The 16967-nt window shown below is 39.9% G+C and overlaps 1 protein-coding gene across 1 annotated transcript; it reads right to left on the bottom strand.

Annotated features, from left to right (window-relative positions):
- Window positions 1-3918: 3918 nt before the first annotated feature.
- EAF2 (ELL associated factor 2) lies at window positions 3919-16932 on the bottom strand. The gene is made up of 6 exons (XM_071435253.1): window positions 16748-16932; window positions 14366-14460; window positions 13553-13689; window positions 12632-12777; window positions 9110-9376; window positions 3919-4761 (listed from the first exon to the last, which is right to left on the bottom strand). Exons 1-6 carry the CDS (start codon window positions 16848-16850, stop codon window positions 4715-4717), a joined length of 795 nt encoding a protein of 264 aa, XP_071291354.1. The 5' UTR covers window positions 16851-16932; the 3' UTR covers window positions 3919-4714.
- Window positions 16933-16967: the final 35 nt, after the last annotated feature.

Below are 16967 nucleotides of genomic sequence, written 5' to 3'. Positions count from 1 at the left end.
TGCGTAAGCACTGACGAGAACAAGCCAAGCTGCTCAGTACATGGGAGATGAGAGATGGAGAACAGGTTCTGTAACAAGGGCCCCTGTTCAAAGCCAGTCAAGAGAGGTCTCAGCAGCTAACTCACCAGGTATGTGTTGTACATCAACAAAGCCTTCTCTGTTGAATGAAAGGCTCCTTCATCTTTGCCTCTAACCTCCATTCCTTCCTGACCACAGCAGAGGGATTTGCTTTAGAGAGAAGGAAAATCTGAGAACATACTCATTTCTTCTATGGATTCAGAAAACCACAGAAACAACGAGAGCCCAAGCCTTTGCTGTTCCCAGCAGATGTGGCACTGGTTTTACACAAACCCTGTATGAGAAGTTGGGATTTCTGTTTTGGAACTGAGTAGTTCTCCATGCCAACACAAGTCTTGACCTCTGAGTCTGCCCTTCAAGAGCTTTTCTCCATAATGAGAATCTGCAAGTGGGGAAGTAAACTCCACAGTAACAGATTAACAGATGCTTTAGGGACTTCCATTACTTCAGCCCACTCCTATGCATATATCTGGTAAGCAAGGAGCCGCTGCCTTGTGATGCTACTGCTAACCAGTCAACAACCAGGAAAAGCAGCTACTCTAGTTTCATTGAACGGGGCAGAGTAATAGCTGAGACACAGAAGTCTTTCTATCCCCCCCTAGATGTGGATGACTACTTATATCATATTTGAGGTCTAAATTGTGAAAGACTTTATAATTTCTCACTTTTTTCCCCCTCATTTCAGCACATCTTCACCTTCTTATTGCATTTCCCCTACATCGATCAAAGCAGCAGGAATATATATTTTAACAATATTCGAAACTCTTTTTCCTCATTCTTCTTTTTACATGTCCTCAAAAAGCTGGTCTGAAACCCATATATATCAAGACTGTCCTTAGCACCTTATGTGGTTGGCTGAATGACCTCAAAAAGTGGTGAGAGAAGGAATTCACATATACTGCAAGCATTCAGCCTAGCAACCATTATGACCCAAGTTATCTTCTCTTTCTTCCTCTGAGCGTCTTCATTTCTGTCCAGTTTATGCACCCTCATCTCTTCTGTTTAAGGAGGATTCAACCATCTGTTTGGCTGTGCTCAGAAACCTTCCTGCAGAAATTCTAAAGAAAATGAAAATTGTTGGCCAGAAATTATATGATTTTTGTGGCTCAACATCTTGATTACCAAATCAAACTATTATCTGAGATGATCTGTTCATATTTGGTTCCCCAGAAATCAGTCAAGAAAGACGCAACAAATAATTCTTAAAAATACTGTGGTCCTGTTGTTAAGGTGGTGTACTGTCTGTTACTAAGTCAAGTAAAGTTATTTAATCTGAAAAATCATTATACCCTGCCTTCAGAAAACCCCAAGTGTATGGCAATCCCAGTGTTTATCATGGAATACAGTGATGCCAGAACTACCCTGAAGAGATGGCCCTGGCCTGTCCACATGCCCCAGGGCAGGATTCATGAAAAACAAGAGGACAGAGTTCTTAAGATATTAGAAGCTGCCAGGCAAGGTAGGTACAATAGGTAAACACACATAATCCCTTTTTCAGGAATTAATGGAGGGTGAATACTGCAACTTTGAAGTAGTTACCAGACAAATTGTTCTTGTACCAGGTGCCATGCAGAGAGAAGGGGCAGGTGGACTGTAGTTGCAGTGGTCTGTAGCATTGAAGACTAAAAAATTCTCAAGTTTTCAGCTGCATAGGGAAGGTATTTTTGATTTATCAATATAAGTGATAAGTAGTTGTTCTTCAAATCCAAAACATACACAATAGCTTCATTATAAAGTCACAGAAAAATATATACTGTCTCAAAATATTATTCAAATATACCTGCTGCTTAGAGATAAACACACTAGTGCTTTAAATCTCTGGATGTAAAGACAAAAAAACTAAAAGAAATAAGATAGAGCCAGATATATTTCAAGTCATTTTGAAAGACATACTCAGAAGTTGTAGGAACAGTGGTCATGGAACTTGCAGCTGTTACTGATTTTATTACTTTCTAGTTAAATTGATATCACATGAATAAAACTGGCTTTAAGGGAGAAGAATAGAATTTTCAAATCAGGGTCAAAAAAGGGTCCCCTTCTCACTCATGCAATTTGGGAACAACCTGCAGGAGATATGGAGGCTCAGCACTGCTCGGGGCACACAGCCCCAGCCTTAGGGGAGGAAATGCCCCCTGCAAGTCACAAATGAGACCCTTGCCAAGTCCTCTGCATGAGAAGAGGCTGCACAAGCTCCTTAGCTCACCTGCTGATATTTGACAGGTACATGGATAAGGGGGAAGCCAATCACATTTGTTTGGGCTGGAAATGGCATGTTGAGCTTTATTCTTTAATGCATTTACATGTTATCTTCTTCCCCTTATTTCTCTAAGAACTGTTAGAGAATCTTATCTCCTGTCCCATTACTTAAAGGGAAGCTTTCCTGCATTATCACAATTGTGCATTTGACAAAATGCCTGACTGGTAGGTAACCACTCTGTACTACGTACTGTACAAAAGCTTCAATAACATTCTTCCCTTCCTAGAAAGCTTTCAACCCAAAGATCAAATCCTAAAGATAGCACAGGCTTAGTTACAGTCCTGAGACCCAGGAACCTGGAAATCTGCTTTACTCCCTGAGCTATATTTAAGCACCTGTATACAGAGGAGCACAGTTACATACAGACTGCACTCAACAGTTTTATCACTGAAGGAGTGATTATAATCCATGAATACATGTGCTCTGCATGATATAGATTGTGGCCTGGTCAGTGCTTCCACACATCTGCTCACTCTGTACACCCTGGATGCCCTGTTATTCAGGAAAAAAAGCAGCATTCTGGCTGGAATTAGAATTTAGCATCATCCTAAGGGAAAACTTCGATGCAAGTGAACCACTGGGGACAGAGGGAAGGCAAAGAGAAGACATTTCAGCTCAGGATGGACTTCCCACTCTATCTCTGATAGAGTTCTGCTAGAGTTCCCACACCAACAGCTAGGATCTATGAGACCTCAATCCTCTTTCCCTCAAGAGCTTCCACTGTCTTACAGGGGTTATTGCATAGCATCCTTCCTCAAGGTTGTGCATTGGCCCTTTAATAACACCTGCTCACACATGGCTATGAACTTGAGCTTTTTCCTTTGAGTACGAACACAAGAACATTTTGCTTCTTACAATTACAGCTTTAGGAAGCCAGAAGATTAACAAGTGGTGACCTGGTGCAGAGCACAAGGTCTGGAAGCACCAGAAAGCAGCATTTCCCATATTTCATTTCATTTCATTTCATTTCCCATATTTCACTGGGCTGGTAGAGCAGAGTTCAGAGAATAAGCTCCTCTAGTACCATCTATTGTATACATTTACTGAGTATGCAGTTTTTTCCATGTCTGCACATTCAGGCTGACATATGGGATTCAATCCTCACAGTTTAGACACAGAGCTGTGATCCAACCACTGCAATCCAGCAAAGGAGACTTCTGTGCAAGACTGAACAGACTTATCTTGTCAGAACTCACCCTACAGACATTTGCTACTGTTACAAAACTCTTAAGTGGTAAATTACAGGATGAAATTTGGAGTCTGATCCTCAGTTCTTCAGGTCTTGAAGTATCATTTCAAATGTGGAAAAAGTCCTTTTCTTGTCTAATATGGTATTACTTCCCACTGGCATTTGGATGTAATCTGTAATAAACATTCAGTTGCATCACCGTAAACTTTTGGCAAGCTCTTACTAAGGGTCACCTCAGTGTAACAAAAGCAACAAACATTTCAGTCTTGTAGACAGGATAGAGAGTCCTTATTAGCTACTATTTCACTGCTTTATTTCTTTGCTTGACCCCTTCACTGGGACTACTTTAGGTAGAAAATTGAATTCTTAACCAGGAAAAACAGAATCTGATGCATGAAAATGATAAACATTTGCTTTATTAAATTACTTTTATACTTCTACAAAGAAATTTTCTGATTTCCATTACAGAATTAAATGAAGGAAATTCATTGCTGTCTCTGCAGTTACCTAAATTTAGATACAAAAAGGTTGTAAAAAGACTGCCCTATTCAAGTTACATAAAACAGGCAGAGAACAGACAAGTTCCCTTAGGAATCTTGAGGCTCAGAAATATATAAAGTCCCATTATATAATGAAATTAAGAATTCAGCAATGTGTTGAACAATTGTAAACTGTAACTGCACTAGTGGACCACATTATTCAGCAGTTTCCTTAAAGGTATGAACTGTGAACTGAACAAAAAGTGTAGCTGACACAGCAGACCTCATTTAGTTGTTCTCCCTTTCTCCCCCTCCAAGTCAAAGTTGTGAGATCAGCATTTAAATGATAGGAAGGAAACTTGCCTCCATAAATATCAGAAATTTCTCCATTCCATAGCTATTTATATAAAGTAACTAGCTGTTACAAATCAGTTTCAAGTAAAACAGGTGGCTGAGGCAAAAATAATCAAAATCAGATCATACACAATTTTACTGTAAATACAGTAATTTGAAAGATAAACACATAACCATAGCATTGACAGGATATCAATGCTGCTGTATTATAGACATGATGTGTCAGTAGAAAATTAGGATGTCTATTATCAAAATTGAGGACATTCATTCCAGTCTCTGGTAATCTAATCTTAGTGCAAAACAGATGCTAAGACATATTTAGCAAAAAAGGTGATACGTTTAAGGCCAAAAAGTTGTTCAGTCATCACTATCACTTCCAGATTCACTCAGCTGCAAGTCATTTCCTAGAAGAAAAAGAGTCAACGTATTAGTCATTTTCAAGGAAATAATTTTCTGCATTCATGATACTCCCTTTCCCAATTATGGCTTACAAAAGCTAATAGCAAACAGGTAAGGGAGGGCTGGACTAGATGATCTTTCAAGTCTCTTTTAACCCAAACTATTTTATAATAAAAGAATAAGTGGGTGTAGAACCAAACTCACAGTAACATAACCTTAGAGAGATCATTTTTCTACAATTTTAAAATCTTGGCAAGGAAGCCATTAGCATATTTGCACAAGGGTATTTATTTAACAGCACCAGATCACAAAAGACAACACCTAGCTATCTCTGCCACCCACATTTTCATGCTTCACAAGTGGAAAAACTGCTGGCGAATGCAGTTTCATGAAAAACAAGTTGTTGGGTTTTTTTGGAAACATCTGAATGCTACTCAGCTGTGCTTGAAAACAAAGTGGTGTCTCAATCAAGAAGAGCAGCTCTTTGACATAGCACTTAAAGATGTATCAGTGACCTACTATTTCAAACTGGTTTTGGAACAAGTGAGCAAACAAAACATCAAAGAAATTTAAAAAGCACTTTAATTTGGTGGCTCTTCTATATATTTCAAAATGAGGAAGTAAAAAGGCTACACTGTGCTTGCTGTGGATGTCCATAAGCTCAGGGGGTGTGAGGAGGGAATCTTCCCAGGATGACATAGCTACAAAAATACAGCAGTATGCTCTACACAATCTACATCACATCTAGCAACTTCCCACACGTTTTTAGGAGTCTGTTCCAACTGGTATGTTTTTACCCACACCTCCCTTGCCAAACAACCATTACAAAAGAAAAAAAAAATCATCTCAGGCTGTGCAGAAATGGCCTAAAAACAAAACAAAAAATCACTGAAACTGAGAAAACTGAGTCAATACTCTATTCTTACATGAAAACCCCACAAGACTCAGATTGGATCTTTTACTGTCAGGCATATAATCTTTGCCAGAACACTGGAGTCTTTAACATGGAGGCATTTAGCCTTTCTTTGTTTTCCACTGTGTCATCAATAAAGCTTAGAAAGTGGTACATGCTTCTCTGCAACAACAAACACTTTATATAAGAAAAGAATAGTGAAAATGGTTGTTTCCAAAAATCTTTAAAGACAATTTTTTTCTTTCCAATCCTCTATATAAAAAAAAATTACAGCCATATTATTTTAAGATAAATTTTAAAAGCACTTTAGAAAAAACAAAATCAAGTTATTTGCCAATAATTATTCAGAACAATATAATACCCTAAAAATCTTTCAAGACAGAGAATGGTACTGGTAAATTTAACTCATGTATTTATCACTCAAAGGAGAATTAGAGTGAATTCTTAGAAATCCCAGCCCTGTTATGCACTAGCTACTTTATGGGAGGACAGGGAGTGTGAACAAGAAGATAACCTTCCAAATGGTGTTTCTGCAGCCTTCAAAAGTTATTTCAACACAGTTAATAGAAATTACACAAACCCTGTAACACCAGCCAAAAATACCAGTGCTTGTGAAAACCAGCAGATGGGAAAAGCAAGAACTCCAAGTTCCAGAGTCAGAATTAATATGTTAGGATTTACTTCAGGCTAAGCTTTCTGCCTCATTTTTGCAATCCTATCTCAAAAAAACACCTTCAGAGAGAGGGCAAAATAGCACAATCTAGAGCTGGTGGCTTTCAGATGGATTTGGTGCCAAGACAGAAAGCTCATTTAATGAGGACCCTGAAGAAACATCTAGACTATTGTACTTATGAGGCAGAAATGAAGTGAGGGAAAATTGCTGAATTGTTTTCATGGTGTCAGCTGCTTATTAACAATATGAATTGGGGAAATAGATTGCACTGCAAATTATATTTCTTATGTTTTTAAATCAGTGAATGCAATATATTCAACTGAATTCTTGCTAGTTATAGGGGACAGGGAAACTCAGGAGTGATCACTGTCTCACAAATCTTAGTGGTCACACCAAAACCAAACTAATACAAGGGAAAATTATTATTTGTCAAAGTAAACCAGCTATGTTTGTACCAAGCATCAAAAGAAGTGAAGTTGTGCTGAATACTAAGTACCTAACACAAGGCCACAGAACAGCCCATCTATGCTGGGTTTTCTTTGGAAAGTTACTTTGTTTAACATAACCCTTGTTTAAACAGAAAGTAGACATAAAGCAACATATGAGCAAATATTCATGAAGAACAGATTCATTAGTGTTACCATTTACAGAGTTTGTTACAAGGCAAGTTGTGAGCCTATATAATCAGCTTCTCAAGGTAGAAAGGGAAGAAGCAGTATTTTGGGGGTGAGGGCCAGTCTTGAGCCCCAGATTCTTGAAGAGGTAGTTATGTATCTGACAGAAGTATTTACTTGCCATGCTCCAGACACCACCTCCTCCATTTTCCAAGTTCTACAAAATCTCAGCTGTATAATTTCTACATGCAAGATAAAACTCTGCTGTCTAAGCTTCCCCCAACCTTCTCCCTGCACAAAGAGAGTCAAAGAAAAACTTCACTAATTACCTGGTATGGCCCTGATTCTACAGAGGTGCACAAAACTAGTCACAGACATAAGCACACACCTCAAAGCAAGATTAGACAAGCAAGCAGCTTGTGCTGACATTTGTTGATTCAGTATTTTATTTTTGCAAAACCTTATTTGAGATGGAAGAAATGACTGTACAAAATCTTACTGAGGATTCTTGCCATTCAAAGTAGAACAATGTGCTATCCATTTAGTTTCTCCAGGTTTCACTCTCCTGCCAAATTCCCTCAGCACAGAGCTAGAGAAGAGCAATTTTGGAAGTAGCTGGTTTGATCTTTAACTAGTGGAGGTGTCTTGTGAATGTTAACTGCACTAGAAGCTGGGGATGGAATTGTTTTAAGCAGTATCTGTAACCATAATAGAAGTAAATGGCAGTAATCTCAAGAGCTGGGCAAGCTCAGAGGCCTAAGGTTCTACCTGTCAACATGGTTCTCAAGCAATATCAAGCCACCAACTTCCCCTGAAACAGTCATGATGTTGTCATGGTTTAAGCAGCATTTTCTCCCTATGCTGGTGGAGGTGGTCATCTGTACTTGTATTTCCCACTGGAAGCTTTTCCACCTGAGATTCTGTCACTGGGGATAAAGGTTAATCAAATTTCCATAACAGTTTTATTAAAGTGTGGAGAATGGGAAATCGCATTTGTCAATAAGGGTTGAAATAAGTGGCACTCTAATGTTACACAAATTGTAAACATGAAGACATTGTTCTCTGCAGTGACAGCAAAATGAAAGCAGCATTTCGTTCTCTGCACACAAAGTCATAGGACTTTTCACTCTGATCTTATCTGTTCATGCAGTACATAATGAAATATCAATGCAGGTTATTTAAGTATTTAAATACTAGCTAAAAAAAAAAAGAGAAAAAAGAAGAAGAACTGTCATTCATGTTATCCACTAAGAGCTGAAATAAAAGTAGATCTGCCAGAGTCTAAAATTTCAGTATAACAAGTTTACATATAAATGATAAACCATAAGGATCTTAAGCTGCAAACCAGGGTTGATGGAAATCTCTTCAAACCAACATCTGGCAGCTAAGCAGCTAATTAAAAATGTAACTATTCTGGAAGAGTTATCACAGCTGAATACTCACTTCTATGTCTGAGTACTCCTGTTATTTAGGCAGTGAACTTAAGTTTCTCTACCTAATGGGATTTTATTTTTCATGTGAGAGTTTTCCAAATTTTCCTTTTCTTGAATACATTGAGCATGCAGTTCCAGGCTGTGCAGCAACTCCTATTGAACATCACAGCTACTCTTCAAATTACATTTTTAGTTGCCTGAATGTTGGAATAAGATAATATCACCTGAAAGCAAATCACCTCCTTCCAAAACTGCAAAGGACAGTTTTGCCATGTTGGCCAGTGGAACACTGCCATGAATAATTGTAACTGACACAGCTAAGAATATACCATCATTTCTGTAACTCAGAGTATTGCAACCATAGTATCCTTCCCATAATTCTATCCAAGAAATGAAAAGCATATGTTTAGGGAGTGCCCTGTTAGTTCAAGAATTTTCAATACAAAATTACTGTTCTCCAGTCCCAATGTATAGAGCTGGGAGGAAGTCAGAACAGCTTAGGAAATATTTTCAACTGCTTCAGCTTTAATTTAATATCTCTGAGAACCACGAACCTTCTAGCCCAGTGTCTAATTCAGCCTGCTGCTGAACAATCAAACCCTAGCATCACTTCCCACAGTTTTAATTATAACAGAGACATACTTAAAAACAATATGGTTTCCTTTCAGAATCTTGATGTCTGGAATTGTGCACTAAGAAAAGAACAGCCTTTGTACTTACGTAGTGTATTCATCATATGACCACTGCTCTCTTGGGATCTGTTATGACTGGCATCTTTGTCAGGAACAGCCTGTTGTGGCATGGCAGACCCAGTAGGCTGAGGCTGCAAATACGGCATTGACATCGGAAGAGAGGGCTTCATTTCCTCATTTTCAGAATCACTAGAACTATTTTCACTACTTGATGAAGAGGACGAAGAACTTTTAGAGTCAGATGAACTGTCAGAGCTACTCAGCTGGTCCATGATACTGGCTTCTGCTTTTAGCTCTGTAAACAATAGGATTTGTTTCTCAGTTTACATTCATCATAATTGAAATATAAGGAAGAGGGGGGAAAGGAAAAAAAAAATCAACAGGTATCAGGCACACACTACAGCAACTTAAAAAAACCCCAGACCAAACCCACCAAAGATCCCCAGAACAAAGAAAAGGGCACAAATGGTATCCAGCCTGTCATGTGGTTTTCTATCCTCATAGCTTGAGCACTTTCTCCCTTTCAAGCCAAGTGTTAGAACAAGGGTGACTGTGAACACAAATGCTTAAACCCACATTCCATGGGGTAATGCAGCCCACATAGCCTTTAATTTCTGCAACTAGAAGAAAATGTTCTGTGTTTTCCTTAGCACCCCAAATATGGCATTCACTGACTAAAAACTGCAGTTACAATCCACAGATCAGTCACTGCAAGATGTCTGCAGTTGCACCCAAAATGCCTGCCAGCAATCCAGCATTGCAATCAATACATTTGTTTGGACCATGTGACATTTTGCTCAAAATCAAGTTAAGCATGAAGAATAGCCAAAAGAGCCACCCAAAGCTTATATTAGGAAGATTTCTCCAAATCCTTGTTTCATTATAGATTTGGAGGTGCAAATAATGCTGCACAGTATGTATTTGTGACATAAGTCCAACATACAGAGGAAGTTAATCTTTGCTGAAGAGTGCACATAATAATTGTACAAAACACGAGTGCTGAGAGGTCTGAAACAGACCTCTGAATCTGTGGTGGGGGGAAGACTTGAGGAGTCATACAGGGTGCAGAACTTCATCACTATATAAGATTGTAACTACCTAGACATTTGTTAAGATGGTCTTACAAGCTCTTAGAGTACTTCAGGAAGAGCTTTGATATAGCAGACACAATAAAGCAAGTAGGAGAGTAGCTCATCTCTCTTCAAATTTACCCAATACAGAACAGGTTGAAGGTGAAAGTCACCAAGATGCAAGATGGTGTAAAGCTTAAGAGAAGAAGGCAGGAGGAATAAAATGATTAATCTTCAACACAAACTTTCATGAAATAAACTCTAAGTTATCAAAGGCCACTCTCAAGGAAAGGCCATCTTTATCAAAGGCCTGTCTGAAAGAAAATGGTGTTCAGGAAAAATGGCACCTAAGAGTGCAGCTATGCCTCCAGGAACAAATTAACCCAGTGCTAGGAAAGAAAAGAAAGAAAATGAAAGACTGAACTACTCAAGCATAAGGAAAAAAAGAAGGGGAGCAGAAAGAAAATAAAAATTGGAAGCATATAAGCATCTTTCTTTCACTAAGGACATGTAAAAGAGAACATGATCCTCCACACATCTGGAGCTGTAAGACACCTAACTGAAGGACACCACTCGAATCCTAAGCATTCAATTCCACTTCCTCCTAAGCAATGTCTAATATAAGAAAAATTTTAAGTAACTGGCCAATACCAAAAGCTAAGAAATAAGATCTCTGCCTTGAATTTTGATGTAATTTAATCAGACAGAATTTAAATTAAGTAATTTTAACCAGTGAAGGAGAGCAGTACTAGAGGATAATGGCAGAATGAGCTGCCCCTCCACCCCAGAAAACAAAGTTAGTAACAAGTTCCAGGTAGTGTACTTAAGCAGGAATAGTCAGTTACACAACCATGGGATGAAGAATGATTAGCAGGCAACACTTCTGAAGAGTCTGAGAGTTACAGTGGATCCCTACACTGTTCTGCCACTCCATGCTGTGCGGAAATGACTTGATACTGTTTGGTCTTGTGATACTACAGGCATGATACTATTTGTTCTTTGTGTATAAAGATGAATAGTGCCTGTAAGGCAGCCTTTTTGCTCACGTCAGCACTGCTAGAACTTCAGTAGATGTGTTTAGGGACTATACTTTAGGAAGTTTTTGGACTCATGGCAAGAAAGCTAAAGGAAATCGACAACAAATCAGGGATTTAGAAAGGAAACTTCTATGGAAAGACTGAACCAACTGGTGTAATTTTGCATAAAGAATGGGAAAGACAGCAGTTTGAGTCTGTGAGGGACTGCTCAAAAGCAGCACAGTAATCTGCTCTGTACTTGTATGATAAATATGAAAGTATTAAGAGGCTTGCTGTCAGACTATCTATACAAGAGAACCCAAACAGTAAGGAGAGCAAAGCCCTGGAATGGCTTGCCAGCAAGTACAAGGATCTGTCATTGGAAGGTTCTAAGAACAGGTGAAAAGTTACATCAGAAATCTGACTTTAGGACAGAAGGATGGACTAGATGACTTGATGATATCTCTACCATCCTTTTAATTTTTTCAGCATTTTAAATGGTACTCAAAATTGGACTGGCACTACACAAGAGTTTGGTACATTGGCAGTCACTTTGGAGACTTCCAGTATTTGATACCACCACTCCCCCCAGAAGAACAGACCACCTAGAAAGGAATAATTTTATTTAATGAGCTCAAGTTTTCCTTCCTCTTTGGAACCTGAGATGAATTCAAGTACTGTTCTGCAATATAGATTGCTGTTCAGAGCTTAAAACCAAACTGGAAACAAAAACAATCTTCATAATGATACATCTAAAAAAAAATCTGTTTAAAGGAATTCAGAGCAACTTAGGAAGCAGATGTCAGTTCCAGTCAATGAAACTGCCACCTGTCAGCATTTCTGTAGCAAGTAATTACCACCTGCCATCTTCCTTGTCCTCCCAAAGGAAATAAGGCCTTCTATTAAGTGAAATATGAGTGTCACACCAAACCAGAGTCTCTCAAGGAAACAGTACATAGCACTGCTCAAGGGTTGATTTATGCAAGTTTTTAGCTGTCTTTTTCATTGGAACCTCATCTTCCACAAGGCTCTATCTGGTAATTTAAGGTGTAGGTTGAGTTGTGAAGTACTGTACCATATTTGCTGAGTGCACAGAAAGAAAAAGGAGGAATGTCAAAATGAAGTGACTTAGTTCCAGTATGACAATACAACCAAGGATATACTTGATTAAAGTAGCTGTGGAAGACAGAGTCAAGGAGACAGCAGTAGGACCCCTGGCATTATTAAACCTAATGGTTTACCTGTTTTTTTACTGTAACAAGCTACAAATGTTGCTTTTTTACCCACTTGAGCCACAGTGGTCATTTCCATATCAGAGTGAAGTTGCTCACATAATCAGCTTCTAGTGTGAAACTCAAATACCACAAAACAAAACAAAAACAACCTACACACCCCAAAACCTCTTAAAAACTAATGGCTTGTTAACAGCAAAATTTCTGAAATGTATGTGCCAGTGGAGCTTACCCCGTTCAATATCATCCATAGGAGAAGATGGAAAGGTTTTTTCCTTTGATGGAGAGCTTTTAACGTTGTTTGGAACCTTTGTTGCATTTCGCATTTGCTGCTGTTGCTGCTCAATGCGAGACTGGACTTTACTACTTCCTTCAGCTCTGTGTGTAAGAGGGAAAGATTTTAAATTACTAGAAGGCAAGAGGCAAGGAAAAAGGCAAGAACACAGGGAATATGGTACCATGGATTTTTTCTCATGCCTTTCTAAATAGCATCATTTGATTCTTAGGTAAGTTATTATACTGGTAAGTTATTATACTAATACACATAATACATTAATATATACTATTAATATTGTATATGTGTTTAAAATTATTTTTATACAGTGCTATTAACTTTATAATATTTTGTCAGTTGATTTGTTTTTATACCTTGCTACCCAGGATCATTTAATAATAATTCTGCTGGAAGTTACTTGTATGGACTCAGCAGCAAAAAAAAAAAAAAAAATTCAAAAAACTTGGTATGAGAAAAATAAGCCATTATAATTACTGAGACCTGTCACAAAATTTTCTTTTTTTTTTTTTAATTTCCTCATTTACAAGCCAGAAGACAGTAGGCAAGCTACTAGCCAAACAGATCTTTTTTTCCTCCCTTTAAAACCACCAGAAAATAGTAACTATTTCTTTCAATACTATAACATGTTTTGGATAATAAAAAAATACATTTTGATTTCTTCTGCAGTCACAACTCAAAAGATGTGAAGTCAATTTCCTGAGAAAGCAGACTTTTCACTCCTCTGAGCAAGGCCAAGTACTTTCTAAAATTATGTTTTCCTAAAAATAGTGATATGTAGTTATATATCTCAATTTAGACTCATTAACATTGATTTTCAAAATGACTAAAGCACAGTTGTCTCTCCTGTAAATCACCCACCTGGTTTTTTTCACAGTGATGTTGCTACTAAGTTTCTCTAGGCGACATTCTCCAGTGTCATGGTTGATAATTAAGATACATTCTTTAAGGTAAGGCTTCTTTGAGCCCTTGAACACAGTCACTGGTGGAGTTGAGCCCTATTAAATCAGAAGTCCAGTAAGTGTTACTCCTGTAGTCGTTTTCATAGGAACAGCAATCCTTCAGTGGCGACAAGTTCACTACAAGTGATCATTTCTAGCCATTAAAAATGTTACTGGTTAATTCAAATTAGATTCACAGTTGCCATGTCCAAAAGCAGCTGGTGTTTGACTGGAATTGGGTTTTACTCACTTAGCTTAGTTTGAAACTGATTAAATACTTATTTCCCAATATTTCCTTATTTCTCTCTAGGACTCATCTCACCAAAAGGGGTTTCAGCTCTCATATCAGCAGAGCAGTAAACCATGGCAGGTAGTAAATTTTCCCTTTCCAGTCTTTCCTGCTTTAGAGCTGCACTAGAGCAATAAATACCAAGGGGAAGCTTGCACTGCCAACATACACATGAAGCTTTTCTGTGTACGCAACACTTCTGGGTCATCCTACAGCATATTTCCAGTGCAGCAAATACACTTAAAGTTACAGTGCAGCTGTTTAACCTTTGGGTCTTTTGTAATCTTACAGTCTTAGAGCAATTGTTTTTCTACTCTAAAAATCACTCAGGCAGCTCTGAAACAGCACTAAAACTTTATACCCTTCCATAGTCAGGGTATATACTTAGGACAACAAAATAAATAATTCTTTTAAGCCTGCCACTCTTCAGCCACATCAACTCACCTCAATATTTGGCAGTGTTATTGTCACCTGTTCACCTTTGCCAACTTCAAGGTCTCCTTCACAGGACATATCAATAGATGCAGGCTTAAAGTCATCTAAATATAAAAACAAACTAGATTATTTACAGGCTTTTCAGGAATCTTATAAATGCAGGCACCACTTAATTGCAGTTGGAGGCTATTAAGTAAAAGCCTTTTTTGCTAGTGTATCATCTAGCATTCCCCTGAGCAGATCATTCCATAAGTTAATAGAATTCAAAGTCAAGATGTTTTTCTCAGGATCCATTATAAATGTTTAAATCTTTCAGTTAAAATTAGAAAAACACCTTTAGGTTTTAATGGATAAGAAAGCCAAACAAGTTATGTTGCATTTCAAAAGGTACACTCTCATGTAATTATTTTCAGAAGTACCAATAAAAAGTTCCTGAAAATGCTGATCCCAAACATGAGAGATATAGACAAGTAACAGAAAATGCAAAGAACAACATCAACCCCCAATATGCATTTCTCTTTCTGTTTCTAACTTTATGTAACAAGCACGTCAGAACCTGACAAAAACTTGGTGTTTCAGTTTAGTTATTTCTGTTGAAAGTGAAATTCCTTCCCAATTTAACATTGATTTACATTTTGGGGGGTTTTTTTCAGCATCTATAGGACTCGTTAAAATAAGTTTTGAGCAAAAGAGGGTATTGATTTCTGATCCTTTTCAAAACTCTGAGACATTGCAAATGAGCATATGTTCAGGCATCAGCATGGCAGCTCTGTCACATACCATTACCTACAAAGCATTATTTCCACCACAAATAAATTGGGGAAGGCTACAGCCAAAACTCTGCCTGTGCCGGTGTAGGGAGACAGGATAGCATCAAGAGGTTCCTGAAGGCCTGTGATAACATATGTGGGGTTGAGCCCGCGGCTCAGCTACGGCAGGATGCCGGTGCCCTGCCTCGCACGCCGGAGGAGGCGCGGAGGGGACCCATCGGCGGGCACACGCTGCTCGCCTCGCTGCCAGCCCCATCTCACACTCTGCTGGTCACTGACGGCGGCATTCCTGCAGCTGGGGAGCTTCCCAGTTCCCTAGCTCGGCCTGCAGCCACGGGCCAGGCGCACAGACCGCAGCTGGAAGCACGGCTCCAGCCAGCACACCAACCGGGCAGGAAAACCAGGCTGCAGGAGCTGCTGGGCAGGGCCGCGCAGGAGGAGGCTCGCAGCTCAGACACCGGTGACAGCCCCTGCTAACCTTGTTTGGGCAAACCCCTAAACGCCGTCCTGCAGGAACAAGCATACAACAGTTCCAAAGTTTCTCATCAAATCAGAGAATATTTGCTTTTTTATATGGCCACTGAGCTGTTAACAATCGAGAAAATGAAGATATTGATACTGCCAATCTTAACTTCTAACTAACAGCTGTTGTCCCTTTTGCTCAACTGTTTAAAAAAGGTGTTGGAGGATATTTCTTCTGCTTGTGCATTTGATAGAACTGATGAACGTGCCAGTTTCTATGTCTCATTTGTTGGAAAGGAAGAGAGATTTCAAAACAGATTTCAGAATAAATCATCACATTAGAAGAGTCAGCATAAAACTCTAAGGGTAGGAGGTACCAGACAGGGTTAGTCCTCTTTAAAATTAGGGTAAATATCAAACTGCAGCATTTGTTTAAATCCATTTATAGCTTTTTTCCCCCTCTCCTCCACTTCTACAGTTGGAGACAATCTAAGTGCCATTCCCTTTGCTCACAGAGAGCACATTACCCATCCTGCACACCGGACACTCTCCAGAGAACATACGTTCTCTGAATCTTGGGGATTTCATTCTATAAATAACCAGACAACAAAACCAGAAGCTGCAGTCCTAAATTACCAAGGACTATAATCCTGGGAGCATTTGTTTCCTAGCTACCCTCAGAATCTTTGAGCACACACCTCTCTAGATAGTAATTATGTACTCAGGGAGGGCGTACTGGCTCCGTGATTAACACCGCCTGCCTTTAACCTTTGGTTGCTGAATTACACGGAACTTCTAAAAACTGAGCGCAAGCAAGGAAGACAGAGCCACAGGTTCAGCTTAGCTCGGTTTCCAGCAGAACCGCAGGGAGACGCTATGGAAAAGGCATGGAAAGGGAAGTTAGTGCCCAGCGGACAGCGAGGGGCAGCTCTAGGATACAATGGCCGTACGTGCTCCCAGCACCGACTGAAACCTGCACGGCTCCCGAAATCCCGGACCAGCACCCCACGGCACTCAGCGCCAGAATCCCGGGACAGAGGCAGCCGCCGAGAGCGGCCGCAGCCACCCCCGCCCTCCAGGGGACTGCGGGCACCGGGGGCCGCCGAACCCCTCCCCGACCCCCGCAACCCCCGAGAGCTGCCCCAACCCCAGCACTCACAGCGGACGGTGTGGAAGGCGCAGCGCGGCTGCTTCTCGAAGCTCTCCCCCAGCTTTAGCACCCGCGCCTTGGGGTCGTAGAGCGACGGGACCGCTCCGTTCATCGCGGCAGCGCCTCACACCATGGCGGGCCCTGGGGCCGCCGCCGCCGCCCGCACCGAGCATCCCTCACGCCGCCCGGGCCGGCGGGACCCGCCCACGCGGGCTCCGATAGGCCGGGA

This window comes from Agelaius tricolor, unplaced genomic scaffold (assembly GCF_023055355.1).
Source record: "Agelaius tricolor isolate 1412-34295 unplaced genomic scaffold, bAgeTri1.0.p SCAF_10, whole genome shotgun sequence".
NCBI lineage: Eukaryota > Metazoa > Chordata > Aves > Passeriformes > Icteridae > Agelaius > Agelaius tricolor.
The sequence above is the reverse complement of the archived record's forward strand: the minus strand, read 5'-3'. Positions and strand labels throughout refer to the sequence as shown.

Excerpts from the sequence above, each read along its gene's own strand:
- EAF2 (XM_071435253.1), bottom strand. The coding sequence starts at position 16,850 with ATGAACGGAGCGGTCCCGTCGCTCTACGACCCCAAGGCGCGGGTGCTA. Across the intron at positions 14,461-16,747 it reads CGCCTTCCACACCGTCCGCT|ATGACTTTAAGCCTGCATCT; the intron begins GTGAGTGCTGGG and ends TTTTATATTTAG. Across the intron at positions 4,762-9,109 it reads TCATATGATGAATACACTAC|GAAATGACTTGCAGCTGAGT; the intron begins GTAAGTACAAAG and ends TTTTTCTTCTAG.